Source organism: Mesoplodon densirostris, chromosome 16 (assembly GCF_025265405.1).
Source record: "Mesoplodon densirostris isolate mMesDen1 chromosome 16, mMesDen1 primary haplotype, whole genome shotgun sequence".
In the NCBI taxonomy this organism is placed as follows: Eukaryota; Metazoa; Chordata; class Mammalia; order Artiodactyla; family Ziphiidae; genus Mesoplodon; species Mesoplodon densirostris.
Window position 1 is genome coordinate 30,197,486 of NC_082676.1, and position 20,092 is coordinate 30,217,577.

Consider the following 20,092-nt stretch of genomic DNA (forward strand, 5'->3'; position numbering starts at 1 on the left):
GTAAATCAACTATACCCCAATATAAAATAAAAATTAAATTTAAAAAAGTTCTCATAAGAAAAATAATTTGTAACTATACCCTTTTTTCTACTTATGAAATTTTAAAATATTTAATTTTCTCAGAAGTTTATTTTCATTTTTGATATGAGTTAAAAATCCATCCCCACCCACCCCAAAATTAGGTAACTTATCATTCCAGCCCTTAAGTTTCACCCTTTCCTTCCTGATGCTGGAAGACTCTTTAACCTAATTAATATCACATATCAAAGCTTTCACCTAATATAGCCATCTAACTTATCTGGTTGGTCTGCCTGCATTTTTGAATAGCCGTTAAGGAACAAGGTTCTATGTGGAAGAAAGACATAATAACTCTTCCTGACTTGCTCACAGAATTCATTTTCAGAGCTATCTGACCAAACCACTTTACCCGGTCTCTGTCCTGGCTCCCAAACAAGCTGGTTTTGAGGCTGAGACCACACAGGGTGGAGGGCCTGCCCTCTGCTTTGGTGTCACACTGTGATGAGCTGTGCCCTGGCCAAAGGGTACAGGCTAGGGGAAACTCATAGCTACCCCTATGGCTCACAAGAGCCTCTCCATGACTTTCCTGCCTGCCTGCCTGCCTCAAGGGCAGCGCTGGTTCCTAACATCCTGCCCTGTGGTGGTAGAGGGAAGACAGGGAGTTATTTGATTTTCCCTTAGAAGTGTGAGTATCTTTCTGAACATCAAAACCATGGACTGTAAAACACCTACCCCATCATAGAACAAAACGGAATTCATGTGATCCTTGGAAATGATGATATTTCCGTGATGACGGTCAGAAAACAGAAGTCCACCAGAGAAGAAATGTACTTTCCCTGGAAGGAAAAGAGAGCTGGTAAGAGCTGGAGGGCTGGATTCTGGGGGCCAGTATCACAACGTTCTTCCTGCAGGTTCCAGGCCAAGACAGAGTGGTTACTAGAGACCATCTGAAGTGCTTAAGTTAAACAATCTTTATGCTGAGCCCTGTGCGCTGAGAAAGCCAATGTACCCTCTTAGGGTCTCAGAGAGAAATGAGGCATCAGATACAGTCTTTGCATAAGAATTAGAAAAAGAAACAAGTGAGTAAATTATCAGCTGATGGAGAGAGGCAAAATTCACATTCACTTATGGGTGTCTTCCAGGGAAATACACTAAAAAAGACTTTGGTATGTCTGCTCCATTACTGAGTTTATAGATGCTCCTTTCTACTATCTTGGCAGAAGCTGGCTCAGCTCTGAAATGACCACATCTCTCTCATAAGGCCCAAGAAAGAGCACTAGGGCATGAGTTGTTGAAAGACTGGTGAAGGGTGCTTAAGGGCCCCTTGCCAGGAAAGGAACATGTGAGTTAGGCAATAAGTGAATTCTACAGACACTGGAGGCTGCTGTTCTGTAGTTCCCAAAAGCAAGATGGGTGGGACATGGACACTGAATGTGGGTTCCTTAGAATAAGGATTCAGGTTTAAGGAGAGCTGCTTGTTTCCTGGGTGGCCAAGGTTACACAGCAGCTCGGTATGGGCCCTAGGGAGTAGATCACAGAAATGATGGACACTAAGGTGACAAGGGTTAAGGCTGGGCCTGGGCTTGCTTTGGAGACCCAAATGAAGTACCCAGGGCACCCATAAGACCCCTAGGTGAAGCTGCTCTCTGGAATGGTCCAAGCTGGATCCTTCCTATTCCTGTAATAGCCTTTCTTTCCATGTTTTCACAAACAGACAAGAGATAAAGTATTTCTTAGAGCTCAAGGCACAGGCTTGGGGAAAACCGCCAATATCTTATTGCTAAGGCAGAGGACATGAGACCAAGAAGAGGGACTGATTCCTTGAGCTGTAGTTCTAAAAAGGCAGCCCCAAAGCTGTGTAAGTTGTAATGACAAGGAGAGCAAAGGCCAAGTTTTGAAGGTTTCCTGAGAAGGTGGGGTTTCAGGAGGCAGAGAGGGGCCTAGAGAGCATGTGTGCTTGTGTGTGTGCATGTTAATGGGGGATGGGGAGAAGTGGGGGAGGTGGAGGCAGTTTTTAGGTACTAGAGGACGGTTTGAAGCCTGAATCTCAACAAAAGAACAAGACAACCAGTCAGAGGGAACTAATGCCAACCTTACCAGCCAGCCCAGTTCAAGGCACTCAATGGTTCAAGTCCTGTAAGGCTTCTACCCTCTAACAAGTAAAATCTAGCCTCACCTACACACAGTCTTGCCCTATGGCCCTCTTGAGTGGAGGTTCCTCATGCCCCAGCCTCATCCTGCACCCATGCCAAGGTTCATCACTGCTGTTGCCAGACCATTCCCTCCCACAATGGCACAATATTTTCATTCCCTCAGAGACCCATGCCCCTCCTTTCCTTCACTGCTCACATCTACTCCCTCCTAATTATGCTACAACACTTCAAACAGCTTCTGAATGTGTTCACAGTCTTCTCTTCCAAAGCCGACACTCCCATTCCCTCTGAGAGATCAGGGGGTGGGCCATGCCACGCTCTGGCCTTGCTGCTCCTCAATGCCAGTTCCATACCAGTAAAGCAGCACTCAGAATGTCTTAACTTCTGAAATCTTCAGCTCCAGAACCTACTCTCTGACTACAAAATGCCATCATACTTTTAACTATCTCACTCCCCAAACCTCATCCCATGATGTCACTGAGCCTTTGAAGCCTTCAGTTCCCCCATTTTCCCTTATTGCTCAGAAATTTCTGACTTTCCTCTCATCCACATTCAGGGCCAATCCCCAGGGACAAGACAAGCTTTTGATCTCTGTTTTGTCAGGGAAAGGGATGGGAACAGATTTTATTTAGTATTTACTAAGCACCAACCATGTCATATACATTATAGTTTTCCATCTTTGCAACAACTGTAAGAGGTAGTATTATTTTTAGAGGACTGATGGGAAACTCAAGCTTAGAGAGATCTTCCCAAAAGTCATAGAACTGCTTGATAGTGGAGCCAAGTACAGAACACAGGTTTGTCTGATGTCAGGGCACTGTACCACGCTAGCCACTTCGGTTCTCTTTTTTCCTTTACTTCTGCTCTCTCCACAGCCCATCGGTGGCTAATCTGATGAGGTACCTTCTCTGCTTGCTCAACCTCAACAAGCCCTCAGTGCTGCCTGGCAGTCCCACCACTGCCATCTCCTTCCATCAACTCCTCCAGGGCCCAACCAAAGCCCTTAACACTCTCCTAACACCACAACTTCTTAAACTCCAGCCACAAGATGACTCTACCTACTGTTACAGAGGAAAGAGGGGTCAACAGGTGTAATCAGGTAGAAACTGCTCCCCTACCTACTGCTTAATATCTGGACCCTTCCAGGTCCTGGGCTCACCATCCACCTGTATATCTCTAACATAAAGCTTCTCAGGAACAAGTACCACTCAAAGGCCTCCTGGACAAACCTCAAAATCATTCCAAAGCTTCCAGAAAACAGCACATATCTGAGAGCTGGTACATTCCAAGTAGTCACTGGGAAGATGGGAAAAGAAGTGGATCAGGGAGGTCATCTCCAGCACTTCTTCTCCCTCTAGATTCTAAAGCCTCAAAACAAAATGGAAAAGAGGCAGAGAGAAATTCCCAAGGCAGTGCTGGAAAAGCACTCACTATGGGACCTGGCCCAGGACAAGAGCTGATTTTAGTACTGGTGCAGACTGTTCTGTGTTGCAACTACCCTTTGCTCTGGGAATAGTAACTCTATTATTATTCTCAGGGCACACATGAGATAACTGAAGTCTCTCACTGGGTGGTCCAATGCCAGTGCCCCAGTCTCTTAGATCCTAATCCACTTGAAGTAGTAACACTTCCAGTATCTGTTCTGGACTTGTGACTGTCAAACTGTTATCTGATAGGACATGCCTTTGCAAGGGCTTCTCAGTGACTGGGGGAGCCAATTCCTGATGAGATCTCCCTGGCTCCTTAACCAATCCCTGGTGCCTTGCTTAATGGGCTCTTTCATTCCTTCTCCATTCTGTGAGCCTGAAAACCCAAGGTAAGAGGAAGGTCCCCCTCAGTACCCAAGAAGTAGCAGGGGACTACAGCAGGGCTGTCTTTGATTGACCTCTACATCCCCGGAGATCTAACAGGAATGAGCCCTCAGGGCAAAATAAGACACCAAATGTTAATGAAGAATTTGGCTTTTCCTCCTTCAGACAACTGGCTGTACAAATAAAAACGCTTGGACTTCCCTGGTGGCACAGTGGTTAAGAATTCGCCTGCCAATGTAGGGGACACGGGTTCGAGCTTTGGTCCGGGAAGATCCCACATGCCGCAGAGCTACTAAGCCCCTGTGCCACAACTACTGAGCCTGCGCTTTAAAGCCCCTGAGCCACAGCTACTGAGCCCGCGTGCCTAGAGCCCATGCTCTGCAACAAGAGAAGCCACCGCAATGAGAAGCATGTGCACCACAACAAAGACTAGCCCCCACTCGCCACAAACTAGAGAAAGCCCTCATGCAGCAAAGACCCAACACAGCCAAAAATAAATAAATAAATAAATTTTAAAATAAATAAATAAAATAAAAATCCTCCAGTGGTCCAGCCTGTGTAAAGAGGGAACATTATCACTGCTGGGAAAATATTATGATGCAATGGCTGGATAATTCTCCTTCTGTGTGTGTGACAGTATGTGAAGTATACATATATGATTTAAAGAAAAAAAACTGGGCTTCCCTGGTGGCGCAGTGGTTGAGAGTCCGCCTGCCGATGCAGGGGACGTGGGTTCGTGCCCCAGTCCGGGAGGATCCCACATTGCGGAGTGGCTAGGTCCGTGAGCCATGGCCACTGAGCTTGCGCATCTAGAGCCTGTGCTCCGCAACGGGAGAGGCCACAGCAGTGAGAGGCCCGCGTACCGCAAAAAAAAAAAAAGGAAAAAAAAAAGAAAAAGAAAAAAACCTAAACAACAACAAACCCTGATGCCTGTATATGCACCACTCAGCTTAAGAAATCAAGTATTCCTAGTGCCTTTGAAGCCTCCTCAATGTCCTTCCTCAAAGGCCCTCTCTCTTCCACCCAGAGGGAACCAACATCCCAAACTTTATGTAGCTTTACCATACTTCAATGTATCTATAAACTATATATGATTTAGTCTTGTCTCTTTTACTTTCATACAAATGGAATCTTAATACATGTGTTCTTCTGTGACTTGCTTACTTCTTTCAGCATCCTGTTCCTGAGAGTCATCCATGCTGTAGGTAACATGCAACTGTGGGTAATATGTATGTTGTAGGTATATGCTATATAATTCATTCATGCTCAGTGCTGCAGAGAACTTTCTCTTTTAAAGTGTCCCTCAACAGTTTCATATCAGCACAAGGGAACACATGAGAGGGTGCAGAATGAAGCAGATGGCCACTGCCTGGGCCTTCCCATCACAGGAAGGTGAAACTAAGCTTGGTCACCAGAGTTCTCAGACTTTATGTGTCAATGGTACCAGCATCTCTGCTCTTCATTGCTAAAAAATCTCTGCCTGATGGAAAAAATACTCTGGAATCTGTAAATTGCTACAGAGATAATGAAGGTGCTGCCCGAGGGCCAACCATTCACTGAGGCTTACAGGAAGTAGTAGATATATGGTCAACTGATATTCAACAAAGGTGCAAAGACAATTCAAAGTAGAAAGGAGAGTCTTTTCAACAAATGGTGCTGGAAAAAATGGATATTCCCATGTAAAACAATGAACATCAATTCATACCTTGCACCAGATATTCTGCCCATTCGCACCAGCCACAGTGGAAAACTTCGTACTTCATAGGGGTGGCAGGTAGTGTTCTCAGAATGATTTTGCTTCACTACCGGGGTAAAATTAGTCCTAAACTAAATGCTGCTCTGCTTCTTGCCTAACAAAGCTTAAAAGAAGGCCCAGATGATACGAGTAGAGAGAAATAGAGCAGTTATTATCACTGTATTCCCTATGTTTGCGGCTAGAGGAAAGACTGAACCACGTTAACCTGAGACATGAAAGATGTAAAAAATGTCTAAATTGAACTTCTAGAGATGAACAATACCATTTCTGAGAAGGAACACACACTGGGTAAGACTAATGACATGACAGCTGTTGACAGCTTAGCTACTCCGTGGTTCTGCTGCCTCAGCATCCATCTTGTTTGGCCAAGCGGCCTGCACGGGCCTTAAACTGACACTAGCCCGCGCATGCGAGCACATGTCCTAGACAACAGCCTGCAGAGTCACAAGCAAATGTAAGTTCCTGATATGACTTTCCCAGCAGCCCTTGTCATCAACAGTCTCCCCTGCCTCCTTAGTGCCTTCCCCTTGTGTGTGCCTTATATAAGACCTCCATGAGCTTAACAAAATTCCACTCTTTTTAGTTTGAATTGACCAGTTTGGCCTTAGCCAAAAGGCTAAGGAATCCCAAAGCACTCCAACCCACAGACCCTAATAAAGGCATGTACCCAGGTCCAGCCTGCACCTTGCCTTGACCACCACCCCCTGGCCCCCACACCTCCGTGTAGCCCCTCAAGGTATGCCATGTACTTCCTCCTGGACCTGTGAATAATAAACTTCTTTATTTCAATTTCTTTCGTGGTCTTTTGTTGAACCTGGCTCACCATCCAGCAGCCTGTGTTCCGTTTGACAAATGTTAATTTAACAAACTCATAACAACAATGCAGAACAAAAGATTAGTAAATCAGAATATGTAGAAACTATGCAAAATAAAACACAAAGAGAAAAAAGACTAAAAATAATTGTACAGAGCATCAGGGAGCTGTGGGACAACTTTAGGCAGCCAGATGTATGTAATTGGAATCCCTGAAGGAGAGGGGAAAAACTGAAGAAATAATGGCCAAAAAATTTCCAAATTTGAGGAAAACTCTAAATCCATCAATTCAAGAAACTAAATTAATCCCAAGCATAAGCAACATGAAGAAAACCACACCAGTCACATAAGGATCAGACTGCTTAAAATCTGTGATAAAAAGAAAGAAAATCTTAAAAGCAGCTGGTAATAAAAGACATCTTATATAGAAAGGAACAAAGATAAGAATGACAGTAGATTTCTGCTCAGAAATAATGTTAGCAAGAAGACAGTGGAGTGGAGAAACATCTTTAAAGCACAGAAAGAAATGGTCAACCTACAATTCTTTACCAAGTGAAAATATCTTTCAAAAGCCTCAGGGTTGGGACTTCTGAAATGGCTGTGAGGAGTCTGGAAAATTCTCTCCCCAGTAAGCAGCCATAAAACTGGACTGTCAAAAACAACTAGTTAAGGACTCTGGAAACGGACCAAAGTTATACAACAAAACTGAGAAGCATTTAAGGAATTCTACTGAAGCTTGGTAAGAACAGTGGAAATCTATGGTATTTTAGCTTGGGGCTATTCACATTACCTCCCCTCCAGCTCTGTGGTGCAGAAGTCTTATGAAGGAGAGAGGTTGGCCTGCTGGAGTGGCTGACTTTATTTGGGGGCAAAGCACAGAAAATTCCATATGTAGGGATATCAAAAACCAAAGCAATCCAAATGGCAAACGTGGGACTTCCCTGGTGGCGTGGTGGATAAGACTCTGTACTCCCAATGCAGGGGGCCCAGGTTCAATCCCTGGTCAGGGAACTAGATCCCACATGCATGTCGCAACTAAGAGTTCATATGCTACAACTAAGGAGCCGGTGAGCCTCAACTAAGGAGCCCGAGAACCGCAAATAAGGAGCCCGCCTGCCGCAATTAAGACCTGGTACAACAACAACAACAACAAAATAAATATTAAACAACAACAACAACAACAAAGTGGCAAACATTCAGGGAAGACCAACATACCAGAGATCTCAATGCTGGCTGGTACAACCAGCCAGAAATGTAACAGGAAAATCAGAGGATTGAGACCATAGATGGTAATTATGTCTTTACACACCACAAGAAAGATGTGTTGCAAAGCACTGTCCTGGTGCCAGGTGCACCAAGAGACATGTACAAGAATGCTCATGAGAGCACTGTCTGCAATAGCAAAAAACTATAAACAACCCAAATGTCCATCAAGAGTCAAAAGGATAAACAGCATATTTTCATACAAAGCAATCCTATGGAACCATGAAAATGAATGAGCCATACGGCTACACACAACAATCTGGATGAATCTTAGGACCAGAACACTGAGTGAAAAAAGCAAGTCCCAGAAGAACACGATAGAGTGTGATCCTAATTTGTATTAAATTCAAAAATAAGACATTGTTTAGGGATATAGGCATATGTGGTAAAACTCTAAAGCAGGCTCCTGAGGATTAGGTACTGGGCAGCCTGCCTGACCAAGGTCAGCAGGGTAGGGAAGAGAAGGGCACATAAAGGAAATGAATGAAAAGGAAGCTGCATAACAAAAAGTCTTTTGATAGCAGAAGTCACTAACTGGGAAAGGGAAAAGATACCAGAGCTGGAAACATTTCAAGGTAAAGGAAGTACTATTCTTTCTATCCATAAGTAGTTCATTGGGCCATCCCTAGACCAAAAATCAAAAGACCTGGACCACCCCCCCCATAGATGTCACCACTAACTCAGACCCATTTTTCACCTTCTATGGGGCTCAAGATATGAAGATCAATCAAGATAATGCATGCTGATGAGCTCTTTAAATGCCTTCAGAGGATGGGAACAAATAAATCTCAGTCTCAACTCCAGGCATATTTACCTAGATCCTTAAATGACATTTAAGCTTCAGGACCCTTCACCTGCTCAAGCCCCTTTTCAAGGCCCAGAGAAGAGACCTAACCCTTCTGTATGTACTATTTTTCCTTAAGAGAGCCCTGAAGTGGTATAAACGTCAAACCCTATAAAACTGACCTGAGCCCTGAAGTAGTGAAATGCTTAATACACAGCCAGAGGATACTCCTATTTAAATTCTCTGCTCTACTGAAATTTCCTGCCTCAGAAAACCATCTCCTATTCAAACTACTTTTTCCTCAGGAACTAAGAAAGTGTGAAATCTAAGCTCTCAAGTGTGTGACTAACAAGGCCCCAGAAATTCCTGGCTTTATTCGTGTGTAGAGACCTCAGGATACACTGAATCTTGCTGGATAACTCAATACAGTGTACGATTATTTTTCTAACAAGGACTTTTGCTAATAAGGTGCAAACTAATTTTGGCAAATATCCTTGCTAAATATTATAACTGGCTCAACTATGACACAGCACAACCACCTCTGTGTTGTGTCTACAAGCTGATTTTAAAACATTATGCAACTTGGCCTCAAGGCTAGGAGTACTGTCACACACTCTCCTGTCTTTGGCAAATGTTCCTAACTTCCTGGTTTTTTGTACCAGGATCTGGAGAGGCAGAAATGCAGGGGGCACAGCATGATAAAAAATGCTACCTGGCATTTTGTGGATCGAAAACCAGGACTCCTTGTGCTTTATCTTCTATGACAACAGAGGAGCCAAGTTTAACCAGTGATCTGAGAACATGGAGAGCAACTTGTCACTGGAGAGAATATTTTCAAGAAGAACAAATTATCCAGAGAGGGAATTTGCTTAGTAAAGGATGAGGAATTTGTGGAGTAAGTCACAACTCCTCTTCCACAAAAAAGGCTTATCTAACAGGGAAAGAATAGGACTCATAAGAAAATGTTATTTTGAGGAAACCAAACAGGAGCATGGACTGAATCCCCAGGAAATCCATGTAAGACCAACACAGTTCTTGAGAATTTTACATCAGCAGAAACACTGCCAGCTTGGACTGAAAGGGATAGAGAGAATAGAAAAATGAAAGGAGACTGTTGGACCCCCAAAATTCTGGCAGCAAGAAGCAGGCTGATAGAACTAGTCAGCTACAAAGTGCCACCTTCATGAAAAGGAAGGACGACAGAGGTATAGCCACAGATCAGAGGGCAGAGTCATTAGCCTAGAGGGCAAAACTAAGAGTTTAGAGGGTAGAACCAAGAGCCCAGTGGGCAGAACTAAGGGCCATGGAGGACTATTCCTAGGCCTTGAAACCTAATGTAGGAACTGGAGTTTGTCTAGCTGAATTTCAAAGCTGCCTTGGGGTTGGGACTCCTTTTTACCTTTCATTTTTCCCCCTTTTTAATATGAATGTCTATAACTGTTATCCTATGCCAGTCCTACCTTGTATGTTGTGAGGGCTGGGGCAGATAACTTGCCTCTAATTTCACAGGCCTACAGATGGAAAGGAATTGTGTTCAGGACCTGTACTTTATGAATTAGCTCCAGAGCCTCACCTACAGCTGATTTAAATAATCTTGATGATGAGATTATGGATTTTTCAGTTGGTGAGATTTAAGACTCTGAATTGTTACCAAAATGGAACGAGGCTCTTGGGTGGGGGTGATTATATCTTGCATGTGAGAATCGTGGGGCACAGAGGGCACACTGTGATAGGCAGAAATTTAAAACAGCCCCCATGATCTTCATCCTCTTAGGTTACTCCTGTATTCATGTAACATTATATGGAAAAAGGGAGATTATCTGATTGGGCCTCCTCTAATCACATGAGCCCTTTATAAGCAGACTTTTCTCTGCCTGGTAGAAGAGGAGTTCAGAGAGATTCGAAGTGTGAAAGAGATTCAACACAATTAAGGTTCTTTGTTGCTGAGATGGAGGGGGTCACAGGGCAAGGACTCCTGGGAGGAGGAGCTAAGAGTGGTCCCAGTTGATAGCCAGCAATGAAAGAGGCCCCTCAATCCTACAGTCTGAAGGAAATGCACTCTGCAAACAACCTGGATGAGCTTGGAAGCAGGTTCTTTCCCAGAGCCTCCAGATATAAGCCTGGTTAATGCCCTGACTTCAGTCTTATGAAACCCTGAACATGAATCCAGCAAAGCCTTCCTGGACTTCTGACCACAGAACTGTGAGAAAATAAATGCATGTTGTTTCAAGCTACCGAATTTGTGGTAATTTGCTACACAGCAGTAAAAAACTAACCCAGGTTTTGTTTTGGCCCAACAGAACCTATTTCTGGACATGTTGCTGCTCTAGCCCATTCTGAGAGCAATCCTCAGGCAGCAGCAAGAGGACCAGGTGCAGTTCTGGCACCAGTCCTTTCTAGCACAAGTTTCCTCATCTGGAAAATGGACAGATCAAAAGAGAAAAGCTGTAAGAAAACACTTCTACACCAATAAGTTTTTTCAGATATCAGATGTATTATTAATTACAACACTCATGTTGAAACCTGTGAAAGAGGTAGCCAGACAGAGTCAAAAACAGAAAAGTCAGAGCCGCTCACCTTCCTCAGGCCAAGACTGTTGATTACTAGAATAAAGATACGCCCCTTCTCCTCTAGTTAGAAAAGTGCCCAGGAAACACTCATCTCCCTTTAAAAAACAAACACAAAGAGCAGGTGATTTACAGCATAAACATTCAGAGAATCAAAAGTCCTGCCCAAGTTAATCTGTCTACAGAGGCTGCTAAGTCAGCCTCAGATTTACCCAGCTTCTTTCATGGCCTTTGGCACTGCTTGGCTCTTTGCCATGTTACTGGTATTCGTGACTCGTGCTGAGAAAAATGTTAAGGTCCTCTCTGAGTCTAGGCTCCATGGTCTGCAATGCTTGTTCATGTTCCTGTAGATTTATATCCTCTGATAAAAGAGGCAGCTTCTCCTTGGCCTAAAGCCTTGACCTCTTAGCTCTACATGTCTAGGCCAATTTGAGATCTTCATGTATGTATGTATGTATGTATGTATGTAATTTATTTATGCCGCACCACGTGGCATGTGGGATCTTAGTTCCCCGACCAGGGATTGATCCCGCGTCCCCTGCACTGGAAGCGGGAAGTCTTAACCTCTGGACAGCCAGGGAAGTCCCTGAGAACTGCTTTTAAAAGTACTGGGAGATTCTGAAAAAACACCTAAAGGTTTAAGTGGCAGAAAGAATCCCTCTAGTTTGTACCCCATACATGGTTATTTCTAGAGCTCTGCTGGGAAGGGGAAGAATACAAAAAGGAATTGAGACAAGAAGGTACAGAACCTTTAGATTAGCAGTAAGAGGAAATATTTTAAGTTGTTTTTATAAATTGTTTACATTTCATTTTGATATGATGTTAACATTAAGAATAAGAAGGCTGCTTACCATAACCGATTGCTGGGTTTTCTCAGAAAATTTTACTTCAATATCTTCTACCTGTGTCCAAAAGGAGTGCAGATTTTCAGTTTACTACTTCAAAGGCAAAACTCTGCTAGGTCTCCCTTGTGTTCACATATTTCTAAGAGAGCAGTCCCTCCACCAAATCCAGTGTTCTCAGGCCCTGATGGCTGGCAGAGCTGGCTGCTGGTCACAAAGCTCAGAGCACCAGGCCATGATGGGCTCTCTCATGGGGACCTGAAGTCCAGCTAAATAAGCCTACGATATGTGGAGAGGATATGTTAGTCTCCACTTACATTTCACTTCGGAGAAAACTATTTTTAGGGATGAAGGAAAGAGAACATTTTAAAGTATTTTGAATGTGTTCTCATTTAAACATGTTCACATTAGAGGATGACTCTTGCTCTCCTCTATTCATGTCAGGATTGTAGAAACAGAATATAAACAGATTCTGAAATAGGTACTTAGACCATTACTAGACTCACTGCTGTCATATTTTCTGTGTCCCAAGGCACCAGAGTTTCAGACAAGTCCCACAGATGAAGATGGGACCATTCCACATGTAGAGACGTGGTTGTAAAAATTCAGCAGCAACTATTCTGACCAGAAAAGGGAGCACGTGATGCACTTCTCACTTTCCGTGTGACCTTGGACAGGTTGGTCAATTTCTAAACCTCATCTGTAAAATGAGGGTGTTAATTTCTTCCTTTCACAATTTAACAGGACCCAGATAATTGAGTTCCTTTCTTTTGGAACTTTTCCAAGATTATAAAGAAGTTAAAGAAACTAGATTCATCTGTATAAAGAAAAAGAGCAGAGATAAAAACTTCTATTCCTGAAAAGTCGCTAGGTAAGGATCTGACGTCCCACCAGGACCCAATGAAGAGGCTCTTCCTTAAACGTTCTCCCCAGTTTCTCCACGTTTATGTCCACTTTCACCTGATGAATGACACTAACCAGCCAGGAGCAGAATCTGGGTATGGCAGCTGTCAGGATTATGAAGTTGGTTTCTGTGGTAACAGTGCCATCTGCAGGAAGACCACAGATATGCCGGTTACTGCCCACCAGAAGAGCCCACCTTGCAGGCCCCAGACTGCTTCCCCTTCTCAGGAGTGAGGGCTCCTCTTATTAGTATACAGAGTCTGAGACCTTCAGAAAATGAAAACTTCCTCATCTGGGTACAGGGAGTCTAATGAGGGGATGGAGAAAGGCTTCCCCATGTGATTAACTCTATTCTTTTTACGCCAAATAGAAATACATATTTTTTTTTTTTTTTCTTTTTGCGGTATGCGGGCCTCTCACTGCTGTGGCCTCTCCCGTTGCGGAGCACAGGCTCCGGACGCGCAGGCCCAGCGGCCACGGCTCACGGGCCCAGCCACTCCGCGGCATATGGGATCCTCCCAGACCGGGGCACGAACCCGTATCCCCTGCATCAGCAGGCGGACTCTCAACCACTGCGCCACCAGGGAGGCCCAGAAATACATATTTAAATAAAGAGTCCATTTCATCTATACTTTTAATTTTTGTCAAGGTAGTACAGATGTACATATTAAAAACCAAACAAAACATTATCAAGCTCATCCTACTAGCATTGGATATTACCATTCTCTAGAATTTTTTGCTAACATAATGGGTAGAAAAACAGATCTAATTATTATTTCAAATTGCTTTTTTCCTAACTACTAGTTAAGGCTGTACATATTCATATATATATATATATATATATATATATATATATATATACATACACATACAGTGGACCCTTGAACAATATGAGGGTTAGGGGTACTGATTCTCTGCACAGCTGAAAATCCATGTGTAAAATCCATGTGTTTATAGTCAGCCCTCTGTATCCACAGTTCCACATCCACGATTCAACCAACCATGGAACATGTAGTTCTGTAGTATGTACTTACTGAAAAAAAATTTGTGTATACGTGGACCTGTGTAGTTTAAACCTGTGTTCAGGGGTCAATTATGTGTGTCTGTGTATGTGTAACATTAAAAAATATATATTTTTAAAATATTAAAAAATTTTTTTTGTTTTCCACTCTGGTAAACTGCCTGCTCATATTTTTTGCCCATTTATCATGGGGTAGCTTGTCTTTTTCTTATCAATTTATAAAAGCTCTTCATAAATTAGGATATATACCCTTTGTTTATTTTAAGTATTCTAATATTTTTACCAGTTTATTGCTGGTCTTTTGATTTAGTTTATGGTTTATTTTGCCAAAAATATATATACATATAAACAAGTTCAAGTTTTGCTTTCCAAAGATGACATACACTTACCCTTTTCTTTAACCAAGATCTGAGATGTCAAAAATGATTCTGAGAAGACCACAGATCCTAAGCACCCACTTCCTCCCAGCAAGTCAGGAATGTCATAGATGGTCATACAAGCCTGTATCAAATAAGAAACCAGAGTTAGTCCAGTTGTCAGTCCTAAACATACAGGGGAAAATCCATAAGAAACAGACCACAAAATACTAAGGCACATGGCAAAAGAATACTGGAGAATTTCTAAGGAAAACTCAAGTATATCTTGAAATACATCTCAAACTGGGAGATGACTTCAGGATCACCCAGGCTTTTTGCTCCTTGGTCAGAGGCACACGTGGGCTAGATGAAGAATATCTTTATGTTTCTGTAAATTCCCTCAAATTGCTTATCCTCCCTAAAAGGCAATGCAACAGCCTTCCTTCTTAACCATGACCAGTGTCACATCCCAGTGTGTCCACATGTTCAGCCACTCCTTCTTTGGTTTGGGCTCGAGTTCTGAACAAATCTGGAAAGGGGGATACATGTCTTCATGGATATTTCTGGATACCTGTCAAAACATGCAAACGCTCCTTTCAGTACCAAAAAATTAAAAGAAAGCTGTTCGAGCTTTAATGGCCAAGACAAATAAAAACAGAGGCTTCAGTAGGCCAGAAAAAAACGAGAGCAACTCAGAGAAAGCTCCTGAATGGCTGGTAAGAAGGCTATAATTTAGTTAAAAACCACTGAAAATGAAATAATTCTGAGATGAATCTAGCAGAGGAAATGCAGAAATTGGTACAAGCCAGAGTTAGAGTTTGAGATGACCGTGAAGATTTGGTGAAGGACAAAGGATAAGCTGCATGATGAGCGCTCCCAGGTCCCTGCCCTTCCTGGCCTGACGATGCTGAATGGCCAGGTACAGAGCTCCTAAAGCCAGAGCTCATTTTCACACCTTGTTGTCCTCATATGGGATCCCTGCTCTATCCTCAGTACAGAGACAAAAGACCTAGGCCTCTTGAAGGGACTTCTAGATTCTCAAATAAAAACAGATGGCAGGGGACTTCCCTGGTGGTGCAGTGGTTAAGGATCTGCCTGCAAATGCAGGGGACACGGGTTCGATCCCTGGTCTGGGAAGATCCCACATGCCGCGGAGCAACTAAGCCCATGCGTCACAACTACTGAAGCCTGCGCGCCTAGAGCCTGAGCTCTGCAACACGAGAAGCCACTGCAATGAGAAGCCCGTGCAGCACCACAATGAAGAGTAGCCCCCGCTGTTCGCAACTAGAGAAAGCCCGCGCAGCAATGAAGACCCAACGCAGCCAAAAAGAAATAAATAAAAAATAAATAAATTTATAAAAAAGAAAAAAAAAGATGGCAGAAGAGTTGAAAGGAAAAAAACCATAGTTAGTCCTTAATCATCCATGTTGTCGTGATAAAGGAATGTACAAAGTGACAGATAGGCTTTATACTTCAGTTAACTTTCTCATTAGGCATGGCAACTGGAAGGTTTATCTAAATTTGTTTCAAAGAATTTTGAGTATCTGAAGACACAGAACCTTCCTGGGCTACATGGTTCTTCTTAAGTGATAATGATCAGTTAGGTTCCCAAATCAATTAGGAAGACAAATTCTGTGGTTTCCTAATCCCCCACTTCCCCATTTGGCCTCTGGTGTTGAGGAAGGGGAGAGAGGACATTAAAAAGAATACATGTAGTATTTTTTAGACACTTGCTATGTACTTCCCACATGTGGCATGGGGAGAGAAAACATATGAAGCATCATTCCTATCTTCAGGAAACCTATAATGTATAGCTGGAGAGACAAGAACATTCTTACAGAGAAGTCATCATGTGACACATTACTACAGAATTACTCCCTAATTTATGTAATTTACTCCCTAATTATGTATTCCTATAGGAATACAGTACTCGTAGGGAGAAATCAGTAGGGTAGGCTTGGAGGAGGAGGCTGAACTTCATCTCTGCCTGGAAGGGAGGATAGGATTTGGACAGAAAGCACTAACATCCTATCTTTTCTTTCTTATTTCATTAGCTGCTGCTGAATGTGTACTTAACACAGTAGTATGATTCTACTGGACTGCTAATCACCTACTCCAGTGCAAAGCATCTTCCAGAGCACTGCACAAGAGTCTAAGAAGAGAAGTCAGGGAAACTAAAGTCCAGCAAGGAGACAAAGTATTATTACCTAAATATCAGAAAGTATTTCCCAGTGTCTTAATAATGTCACAAAAAAGTCTCCATTAGTTCTAAAAGAACATCACCACAAAATACTGACAGAGACAGGGAGCAGGTATGTTATAAACACAGAAACTACTCACAACCTTAAAAAATTAACCATGTTGTACCACTCTCTGTAGATGAGATAACACTATGCTTGTCTCCTGGTGATGGCAGTGGGCATGCATTTGCACCAAGTCATCCACACCTGCCCACCCACTTCCCTATGACCAAAAGCTCACTGAAATTAAGGTTCAGGCAGTAGCCACAGAATGGACTGAAGGTACAACTTGTACCCGTATATACTACAATCAGAATCTTGGCTGGATGTCCACCATCCTCTTATGCATTGCTTGCCAATTTTCTTCATATCAGGATACACTGGGGTAAAGAGAGGATTTGGATGTGGCTGGGAGCAACTAGTTTAGAAACCCTGGCTCCCCAAGACCATGCCAGCTCACCCCAGGGACCAATATTTCTGCATCTCTACACCCATTCCCTTGGCCCATTAGTTCTGCCTTCAGCACGGAGGTCAGAAAGCTCTGTTCTCACTACCCCACTTCACGGTAGACTCAGGCCCGTTTTTTTTTTTTTTTTACGTTAGTTTGTTTTTATTTTCATAAGCGTCTGTTAAATAAGGGCATAAGGACTTCCCCTGGTGGGGCAGTGGTTAAGAATCTGCCTGCCAATGCAGGGGACACGGGTTCGAGCCCTGGTCCAGGAAGATCCCACATGCCGCAGAGCAACTAAGCCCGTGTGCCACAACTACTGTCTATGCTCTAGAGCCCATGAGCCACAACTACTGAGCCCGTGCGCCACAACTACTGAAGCCCGCGTGCCTAGAGCCTGTGCTCCACAACAAGGGAAGCCACCGCAATGAGAAGCCCGTGCACCACAACGAAGAGCAGCCCTCACTGGCCCCAACTAGAGAAAGCCCGTGCGCAGCAACGAAGACCCAATGCAGCCATAAGTAAATAAATAAACAAACAAATTTATTTATTTATTTATTTATTTTTTAAAAAGGGCATCAACACAGGCCTTGGAACACACAGAAGCCACTGAAAACTTGGTCTGTGTTGAGGTAGACTTGTCATCAGCTCCCATTTCCATGTGAGGTCAGAGGAACCTCAGCCACTTGGAGGAAGCCTTCCTAATCTCAGGAAGAGGTGTCTACCACCCCACACCCTCACCCCCCACCCCCCCCAGCTAAGACTCTGCACCCAAGGGGCGCCTAGACATGGGAGTGTGGATGTGGTAAGCCTTGTACAGCTGCTGGACGCCCTCAGAAAGCACAGGCTCACCACCACTGCAGCTGGAACAGTCCTGAAAGTAGACTAGTTTTCTCAGGTAAGGGGTGGGCTGCCTAAGACTCCCACCCACTCCTACCTCACCCCTTGTAGATGTCCTCTACAGGCCATTCCCTGCCAGCTGACCTGTAACAGCTCTGCTTACCGTCTTCACAAAGTATAAGCTATCTTCACTGTCCAGAGGCACAATTCTATAAGAGGAAATTGATGGGAGAGACATATTAAATTTACAGTGTTCTTTTTTTCAACTTGGAAGCAACTCACACTCAGATCTCTCTCAGGGATTTTCAAAACACTGGGTTGCATGTATGCAGAATTCCACTTGGAGGGAACTAGGTCCACCCCCCAGCCCACCCTAGTCTTTCAGTGGGAAGCCTTCAGGGTCTCAGGGTCTCAGCTGAACACAGCCACTTCCAAGCCCAGCCCTGGAATGATGCCACTGCCAGGTGTAGAAGGGTGAAAAGATCATCCATGCCAGCAGTTACAAGGTAGCTGCTCTTCATTTTGCTCCTAAAACTTGCCCCCAGTGAGGACACACCATAAACATATACTTACCTTCCCTGATTATTCACAGCATGTATATGAAAAGCCATCTTGGAGCTGTAGACCCAAAACAAAATAAAACAAAAGTCAGTCTGCTTCTGTGACCACTGTGTTGGCATCCTCCCCAGACACCTGCTACTGCAGTGCACCTGTGCTGGGCTCTCACAGACACCAGTGAGGTGTGTGTCATCCTTACCTGCCTTAGGGTATCATGCCAGCAGCAAACATGGGGTCAGTGTCTGACTCCAGTCACAGCCCTGCCTCTGTGCAGATTATGACTTGACTCTTGGACAGAGCAGGAGAGAACTATGTGCCTGCCACCCATGGCAGATTGAGAGTAAACCTCTACTTGTCCCAGGCCTCTGGCCCACAGCTTGACATATTCTCCTGCTCCTCCTCCTCTTCACCACCTTTGAAGTCAAGCTGCCATCCCTGCTCGGAGTCAGACTGCTACCCACAGTCAACTGCTAATGTAATAATGGGCATGGTCAGGCCTTCAGAACTGAGGAATAACCAGAAAATCCTTTTGGCATCAACTCTTTTTGTAAAAGAAAGTTTCTAAATTGAATTAAGTTTAATTTTTTTGCCTTAACAAGTACTGGTCAGTCATATGCTAACTTCCCGTGTTCCTCTTGGGAGAAGATTTGCTAATTTGATGCAGTTTGAGGGAAGTGACCATGTGAAGAGAAGGAAGTGGGGCTCTTGGGTGGAGGGCTGGCCCTGGAAGACTCTCCTCCTATTGCCTGGAATGTATTCTCTCCTTGTTCTTTCCTCCAGCCAGGGTGGTACACCCCATGCATAGGAGACCATGGGATTAAGAGCGTGGCCTGCCCTAGAAAGACAGGGTGGGCTAGGCAAGGCCCCGAGGACAGGAGGAATGGAATGACTTTGTCAGCCATGCCAATGGTAAGAGAGGAGAACCCACTGAGACAGCAGCTACCATTCACTTGCCCAATCACTTTACAGGGCAGGAAGATGATGAAACAGATGCACAGAGAGCTCCCTATCTTGCCCAAGGTCACACAGCCTGAAAGCAAAGAAGCTTCCTTAAACTCAGGTCTGCCAGGAACAGACAGTGCAGGTCAGCACACAGCCTTAAGAGACCAAATTTCCTCTAACCCTCTCCTCTCATGGTCAGAGCTACAAGATTCAGAAGACCCAGAAGAAAGGAAAAGAAACCTGAAGCAAGCCTACAGCTTTGCACCAAAGAGTTCTGGCTCTTTCCTATACTCCTGGAGCTATAGCAATAGAATTCTTCTTGTTAGATCATTAACTAACTTAGTTTTCCAAATGTTCCTTCTCACTACCCAGGGCTGCAGATGTAAGAAAATGTGGGGTACGGAACTGAGGTACCACAGGGCACATCCCAGAAGTGTCCTTAAAGAAACTCTCTGATATTGGTGTCTTTTGTCTCCTTTGCAAAAAAGTACACCTGGGCTTCCCTGGTGGTGCAGTGGTCGAGAGTCCGCAAAAAAGTACACCTGGGCTTCCCTGGTGGAGCAGTGGTTGAAAGTCCGCCTGCTAATGCAGGGGACACGGTTCGTGCCCCGGTGTGGGAGGATCCCACATGCCGCAGAGCGGCTGGTCCCGTGAGCCATGACCGCTGAGCCTGCACATCCGGAGCCTGTGCTCCGCAACGGGAGAGGCCACAGCGGTGAGAGGCCCACGTACCGCAAAAAAAAAAAAAGTACACCAAGTCGTCCTCATATGGGACAG

At 44.1% G+C, this 20,092-nt stretch overlaps 1 protein-coding gene across 3 annotated transcripts in view; it reads right to left on the reverse strand.

Moving 5' to 3' along the window:
* DNAAF9 (dynein axonemal assembly factor 9) overlaps positions 1-20,092 on the reverse strand; it is a 150,377-nt gene that overhangs the window by 49,252 nt on the left and 81,033 nt on the right. For all 3 annotated transcript variants that reach the window (XM_060077930.1, XM_060077929.1, XM_060077928.1), the window contains 7 exons: positions 18,389-18,433; positions 17,979-18,024; positions 14,321-14,432; positions 12,986-13,056; positions 12,017-12,067; positions 11,176-11,263; positions 751-854 (listed from right to left, as the gene is read on the reverse strand). In XM_060077930.1, the coding sequence (XP_059933913.1) occupies positions 751-854; positions 11,176-11,263; positions 12,017-12,067; positions 12,986-13,056; positions 14,321-14,432; positions 17,979-18,024; positions 18,389-18,433 (517 nt within the window). The remainder of the gene's footprint in view (positions 1-750; positions 855-11,175; positions 11,264-12,016; positions 12,068-12,985; positions 13,057-14,320; positions 14,433-17,978; positions 18,025-18,388; positions 18,434-20,092) is intronic.